At 36.5% G+C, this 7,626-nt stretch overlaps 1 protein-coding gene across 1 annotated transcript in view; it reads left to right on the plus strand.

The window, feature by feature from the left end:
* The window catches only part of LOC125069017 (myosin-2 heavy chain-like), an 8,035-nt gene extending 797 nt beyond the window's left edge, over positions 1-7,238 (plus strand). The window contains exons 3-18 of the mRNA XM_047678420.1: positions 111-159; positions 236-268; positions 373-399; positions 918-1,102; positions 1,239-1,406; positions 1,974-2,179; positions 2,666-2,772; positions 3,052-3,164; positions 3,582-3,678; positions 3,788-3,900; positions 4,874-4,951; positions 5,273-5,395; positions 5,694-5,837; positions 6,036-6,262; positions 6,557-6,689; positions 7,054-7,238. Of these exons, the coding sequence (XP_047534376.1) occupies positions 111-159; positions 236-268; positions 373-399; positions 918-1,102; positions 1,239-1,406; positions 1,974-2,179; positions 2,666-2,772; positions 3,052-3,164; positions 3,582-3,678; positions 3,788-3,900; positions 4,874-4,951; positions 5,273-5,395; positions 5,694-5,837; positions 6,036-6,262; positions 6,557-6,689; positions 7,054-7,155 (1,905 nt within the window). The 3' untranslated portion in view covers positions 7,156-7,238. The remainder of the gene's footprint in view (positions 1-110; positions 160-235; positions 269-372; positions 400-917; positions 1,103-1,238; positions 1,407-1,973; positions 2,180-2,665; positions 2,773-3,051; positions 3,165-3,581; positions 3,679-3,787; positions 3,901-4,873; positions 4,952-5,272; positions 5,396-5,693; positions 5,838-6,035; positions 6,263-6,556; positions 6,690-7,053) is intronic.
* Positions 7,239-7,626: the final 388 nt, after the last annotated feature.

The raw sequence follows: 7,626 nt of genomic DNA on the forward strand, positions 1-7,626 counted from the left end.
GCTCTCAAATTGACGTCAATAATCTTGATGTTATGTTGGACGTGACTTCGTTTCGTTATATTCTTAATTTTTTGTTTCATTATTATGTATTTTATTACTTTTGTATCTAGAAAGAAGCCAAGAAAGCAAGAGTAATGTCAGCCACCATCGCAATTACAGGTTTTTTTTTTATAAGTGTTTCATTTAAAATTTCGATATTTTTTGACTTTATTTATTGGTTAATATACTGTTTCAGAAGCTGAAAGGGGCAAAGAGAAAGTACTTGTAGGTAATATTATCAGGGTCTATTTACGTTTATTGATCTTAATACGATTAAAATGTTTAGATAATCTAATCAAGTACAACATTAATAATAACGGTTTTGGATTTCAGTGGAGAAAGGGCCGACTACCCAAACAGGTAAGCTTTATATTTATTCCATATGTTAAAAACTTGAAACTTTAAGACTGTTTAAATCTGCCTTAGCAATGTATGGCGGATTTTCATTCAGTTCTACGACAGATGTTGTATTTTCACAATGATCAACTACAGTTAAACAGCAGATAGCAAACGATAAGAACATATATATATTAATGCAAAAGTACTGCGTTTTTGTAACAGCACAAATATATTCAACAAATTATACTAGAATCCCGCTAATTAGGACCTGAATATATTAATATAATAGTTGAGACCGGGAATACTTCAATTTATGTCAACAATAAGCGAAAATATCTTATGTTAGGAGTGGTGACAGAATAGCTTAGGTCAGTGATCTCTAATCCATGGTGGTGTCAAGTGCTAACGCTTACATTAATTATTATTTTATTTTTGTCAGTGTTAATCTTTTATCGACAATTCTGATACAAATAATAATTAACAAATATAATATATTAATTTATGTGACTAACTTGATTTTCTTACCAATACCATGACAGAGTCTCGGGGTCGTGCGAATATAGACGTAGTCACTCAATCACAATTTGCTCTGCTGGAGGCTGCGGTGAATGATTTAATGGAGATAGCAGTCCCGAAACCACTTGTGCTTCCAGACAACGAGAAGCTAAAAAACGATCTTGCTTCAGGAAATGCTACGCTGCCCGAAGCCATGCAAGCTATGCAGGTGTTATATCATCATCTTCCCTACGACTAATTTAAAATATTCATCTAGGAAAATGTCATGTCATTTAAATCCTTAATATTGATCCGACACTTGCCGTCATTTAGTCCTTCCAACGTCGATATTTTTATTGATATAGGTCACAGCCCGAGTGAAAGCAGCTGAAAATGCCATTAATCGTATGACGGGACTATTGACTCAGCTCGCTGCAGCCGGTGCGTTACCTGAAGATATTGCTGAAAAGGTTGATGAAGTTAAAATTGAACCGACTATGGCACCCGATGAGATAGAAGGGGTAAAACCAGAGGTCAGAGATGTAATTAGCTAGCCTTTGTAACCAAGTATGAGTTATCTAGTTTAAGTATATATGTATATGATAGAAAAAAACACATGTACATACAGACATAGCTTAATAATAACTTTTATTTGAAGACTTAAACTGAATTGTTTAAAATTTTTAAGTACCTTCATTATGTATAAGTCCTATGTATGTAATCATCACATTGGGTGAATACGTGGTTTTAGGTGTGTGAGGCTTCTCGGTGCTCTTAAACATTTGTTGATTAAAAGAGTTACAATATTAATTTTATTGTTAGACTCGGAAACTTCTGTCTTTATAACCATGATATCCGTCATTTCATAAAAGTTGCGTTACGCCGTAGTTTAATATGTATATGTAGTTTAATTAACGTCTTAGTTGCCTCTGGGTCAGTGTAAACTTCATTTTGATTATTTAATAACGTCTTATTATATATATAAACGTACATATTTTTATAAACGTACCATTCATTTCAAACATATTATGGTATACCGCGTCTACGGTAATTGGTCTCTCCGTTTTCTTAGTACATATTTGTTTTTTATAATTTTATAGAAAGCGAAATCTCATCAATCGGTAGCTTCAAGAAAATCCGTAGCGATTGATCCAAAGTCGTCTCAGATGTCACGGGCCGATGGAAAACCTAAAGCTCATTCCGCTCCGACGACCCCTCGCCCATCTACAGCGACCAGCAGACAGTCTGTAGCCACAAGACCTTCTATACTATCCATGGGCCCAGCAATCACTCATGAGGAGTTAAAGTATGAGCTATTCGTTTTAATGCTTTCCCTATTTAAGTATTTAGAACTTGCATTTAGTGTTCGATAAAACAGAAAATATTTGTTTATGAATTTATGTTATAATCTATTTACTTTTTGTTGATAAATCGTTTTTTTTCTAATAATTTTTTCTACAATCGATGTACTCCTGAACGATTTCAACCACAGCGGTCGACCTCAAAGGAGACTGGTTAACTTCGCAGAATATATAATAGTTTCCACGTGTGTGCGAAAACTAAAGTTAACTCTTGTTTCCCTGTATCTCATAATGTAATGGGACGGCGAATCCGGAGCAACAGGAAAGAATAAGGCGATAAGACCAAGCGATTTCTAAAGTGCGGTAGTGAACTGCTACTGAGATATTTAAAATTATTAGTGTGTTATTAGGGTAATAACATAATATTATTTGTACATATTACACCTGCCTTTTATGACGTCCATACGTGAGAATAAATCTTTTGCTTTAAGTTCTGCTTTGCGACAACTAAGAGAAGAATTGTCGAAAAACTTAGACAGTTTGACGTTGCGCGCAACTACTGCCGCCGAAAATGCCCTCCACACTGCTATGTCCGTGGGTGAGAGTTCGAAATATAACATTATATGATTTGTTTAGGGTTATAGGAGGAAGACAGACTTACGATTGGGCCACCTACTGTTGCCTTAACTTCGAAACTGTAATAAATTGAATCAACTCACACACATTTAACAGTAGAATAAAATAAACTCCTTATGAACTGGATGTTGCTCTACCCAGTATACCAGAAAACTTTAATAAATGAGACGCTGAGTTGTGAAAGTTTGTTTATTAGAAAGAATTGTAGCAGTACTATTATTATTATTTTTTTTTCAATTAGCGGATAAAGTGGATGTAGCGCTGAAGCTGAATAACCGCATCACGGTGCTATACTCGTTGGTGGGAGATTACTCAGACCAGCTGAGCGGTTTTGATTCAGGATTGACCACGCAGGTAAATATTAGTTTTATTTTGGTGTAGTTTTCAATATTTTCTGGTTTATTTATTCTTATCAGATTATTTATGTTGGATATTTATAGGGTTTTCAAAATGTGTTCTAAATCCGATTGAATTATATTACGGGCAAGTAAGTTAGTTTCACAGATCGCACCTCTTTCCATCAGGTGGCCCATCTGGTATAGTAACAGCCTGTTGACATTTACTTTACCAGATGGGGCAAATTCTTCCTTTCCACATAAGAGACGGTTTGGCACTTCAATGCGGGTTGAAACACATGTGTTAGAATTTCATAGTTTTTACACGAACATTTTCCCGTATTTAAATTTGCGATCTTCGATAACGTGGCATGTGGTATTGGTGTAATAAATTTAAAAAAAAATAACTTGTTTGTTTGTTTTTTTTTTTGCTCAGATGCGAAGTTTTCAAGACCAAATTGTCCAGATACATACGGATCTTAAGACCGGCCTCGCGCAGCTGGAAAATGTTAACAATAACGCTGAAAATGCGGGTAAATTATAAATTGTATAAGATGACTTAAAGAGATTATAAGAAAAGACTTGTAAAAAATATGTATGTTATGCCTGAGCGCAAAGGCCTAATGTTATTGTTCAATACAGCTCTTGTGGAGTTGACGGAACGTTACCAAGAATTAGTCACGGAACTGGAGACCACACAGCACGCTCACAAGAATCTCACAACTCTACACTCACAACTAGGAGGAGAGATGCACGTGGGGAACTATTATTGTTGAATTTAATCAGGAGTGTAGCTACATGCATCAAAAATACGGGGCCCCCGTAAAATTATTTAAAAATTTTACAAACGAAAAATATTTTTAAATTGAGTCCAGAAAGTAAACGACCTTTTTCGGTCTCCTTTTATTCATATATCAATAAGACAGCCATACAAATTCCAAGACCATAGTTATATTATTCTAATGTTTTAAACAAACCGTATTGCCACTTCGGTTGGTTGTTAGCAGACCGTCAAAGCAAATCGAACTTCTCTGCTTGGGTTAACGGTGTTTCCATTAGAAGCACTTTTACGCAAATTGTACTTGACCATGAAAATTTTCTTTTGTGAGAAATCTTTACCCTACAAACATTTTTTTATACGGGGCCCCGCCAAGGCACGCTACGCTTCTGATTGTAATTTTAATTCATTGAAATAATTGAAGTAAGAGTGTCAATTTAACCTTTACGAATACTATCGGTAATTCGTATAATTCGTAGGTTATAAAAAATCTTCGTAACCGGGAATTTTAGACAATATATATAAACTAAGTATAAGATTTTCTTCATTTATTTGTCATGCAATGATGGCAATTCTTATTTATTTATTTTTAATATCAATAATGCGAGGGATAGCGGACGACTCCCTGACGACTAACTTATTGTATTTAAAAATATTGCTATAGGTACTTTTAATATTAAAATTAACTTCAAACTTTGATTGCCAGCAAAAATAGAATTGTTAGGAATTCAAATATAAGATAATCTCGTATTACTAGATTACATTATTGTACCCGCCAATATTGTTGCTAATAAAGATCACATTTTGTAAGTAATGTTGAAATTCTTGTAAATTCTATCTTCTTGTAATTCTCGTAAAGAATAAAATGATTATATGGTGCTTATTCGAAAACACAGAGAAGTAAGAGTTGACGTTAAATAATATATGAAACAATTATTGTCTATATGTAGAGCTTGGTGGAATGCGTGGAGATGCTGCGGGAGCAAAAATCAGATCGAGACGAGGTCTTAGACGGGCTTAGGGACAAGGTATGAAATACAGGCAAATATATTTATACAATTTAAAACTGACATATTGTGTCAGTGGTGGTTGGTTTGATATTTTAAGATCTGTAGGTTTTATTTCTTACACGTTTCACCTCTGTGGAAGAAACTTAAAAAAGGGAATATGTTGTCTGAAAGGTCCTAAAATAAACATTTGAAAAATCTATTAAAAAGAGTCTTATAACGAAAAGATCTTGTGATGGATGTTTTGGTGTAAACATTATGAATGTTAAAAATTTGTTGTCAAATATCGGAAGGTTGGTTTCGATCTGAAGACTTCAAAATACTAGAAATGAATATTCACAGGCGGACATTTCGCGGCTCGCAGGTTTGTTGTCGGAAGAAGAATTCGCAAAGGCGCGTGCGGATTTCGAGCGACGTATTGAATTATGTCACGACAAATTCCATAAACAAGAAATGACCTGGATGGTAACAAAACTTTCGCCCATCAATTAAATTACATACGTTTTTCAATTATGTGTTTTGGTCGTAAGATCATTCAAGCTCCGGTGTAAAGGCTGATTAAGCATGTGTAATAACTGGAACAAGGGATATATAGCGTAAATATCAGGGTCAGCACCCCATTGATTGTGTAAAGTGTCGTTAATACTTCTTGACATTTTGTCTTGTGTCTGTACTATTGAGAAATATATTCATATTTCCCAATAGTTAGCGCTGGGCTTGAGTATTATCAAATTATTTGTTTTAATCCAATTAACTACGACAGGCAGCCATTAAAGATTTAACACGCATAACTGACGGCAAAGGGCAGATTGTGGATCTGCTGTCTGCACGTGATGAGGCCCAAAAAGAACTACAACTTCTAGACAAGAAGATACGACTGCTGGCTACCGTGCTAGGAGAACCTAAGGTTTTGCAAGACTGTATTCTCTATATACTTTCAGTATCGTCTTACTAGAAAGATTAAACTATGTTTTATTGAAGAAGAGAAGGTGCGTCGTACGTAGAATCATATCATCAATGATGCAGTCGCGTGTGTAACAGTAATTTTTTGTGTGTCGGAAACTATCCATCGCTACCTACACGATAACTGGTCCCTCAACCCCAGGCGGCGCTGCTGACGCGGCAGCTGGCGAAGGACGCGCTGTGCGGCGCGTGCGGCGCGGCGGCGAGCATGCAGGCGCGCGACGCGGTGTCCGGCCTGCCGCCGCGCCTGCCGCCCCTCTCCGCGCACCTCTCCCCGCCGACCGCCTCGCCCGCAGAATCGCCGCCATCCTCACCTCTCGCCTCGCCCTGCCTCGGCGACTTGGAGGAGCACGAGCCGCAGCGGGATAGGTACGTAGACCATATCTTTGTCTTACCAGCTCTGTATGACGACTCTTTGTTGTGTGTGTACAATGTTACTGGGTAGATCTTTATAACCGAATGGCTAATTTTCATTTCATTTGACGCGGTCTATTGTGGTCGCATTTTTTTATTATTTTTTTTAAATAAAATATTCGCTGTTATACAATATTATTATGCCTTATTCTTATAACATACTAAATATTAAGACTTTTGCTGTAATATGTGATACCAAAAAATTGAATTTATATAAAAGTGATATTCACAGTAATTCTGGTTCTTTAGGCACATGTGTCACCGCTGGTGTGGAGGCTCTCACACGCTTATTACTGAAACTACTACGAAGGAGCGCGCCTCTCCCGCGTCGCTGGAGACGGTTCCTACGAAAAAGTACACGGGATACGGCAGTGACGGAAGGGTAACGTGACATTTACACGGGTGGCTGATTAAATGTATTAGACTACGTAATTACTAACTACTAAGTAATTACTAAGCATGGAATTGGAAGTCGGAATTGTTTGTTTTATGTCCGAAAGCCTTTAGAGGCCTGTCCTGCACTTGATCTCTCTATGTTCGCCTCAGGTTGCCCTCCTATAGAGTTAAGTGGGAGATAGTGCGTCTTCTTTTCCCGTGCAATCAGATAGGAGGACCTCATATTAAATATTATTATTACATAAGTGTATGTTTAATTAAGCATTAATAGAAATATGTATACGTATGTAATATGTATTAGAAAATAAATTTCTTTAGATCAATTATAAATACAAGCTTCGTTATTTTAGCTGTACATGCTGGAAGAAGAACTGCGCCCGTGTATTGAATGTAACGTTCTCGGCGATGACCGCGGCGCGGGGGACTCGTCGGCGCCGCCCGACGCCATGTAGATTGGGCTCTTTGGTTATATACGTCTAGATAAACTGTCAACGCTGAGAACTCGTTGAAAAAAAGTAGCCGACTGTTGCGTCACTACACCTGTATAATTTACCTTGATCTTTGTGATGCAATTTTTTCTGATCGACATAACTTTGCAATCACGAACATATTATTTTCTTAATATAATGATTTTAAAAATTTTAAAAATATTTAAAAGAAATACATATATTACAAAAGTACCTAAAGATTCAAGCGTTATCCGACAATTCTAAGACTTTTCCTATTATAAATTATTGCTTCAAAGTAAAATTTAAATAGAAACACCGAAAATAATAGACGCTTGTATATCGGTCGGATGGTAGGGACGCGAATAACAGGCAGTAACTGCTACGAATATCGATTACAAAAATCCTTATTAAAGATCATTGTTGTTACGAACGAGGGTCTTTTTGGTCTCTTTGGCTAGTGGTTGGGGTCTCTTT

Source organism: Vanessa atalanta, chromosome 14 (assembly GCF_905147765.1).
Source record: "Vanessa atalanta chromosome 14, ilVanAtal1.2, whole genome shotgun sequence".
NCBI lineage: Eukaryota > Metazoa > Arthropoda > Insecta > Lepidoptera > Nymphalidae > Vanessa > Vanessa atalanta.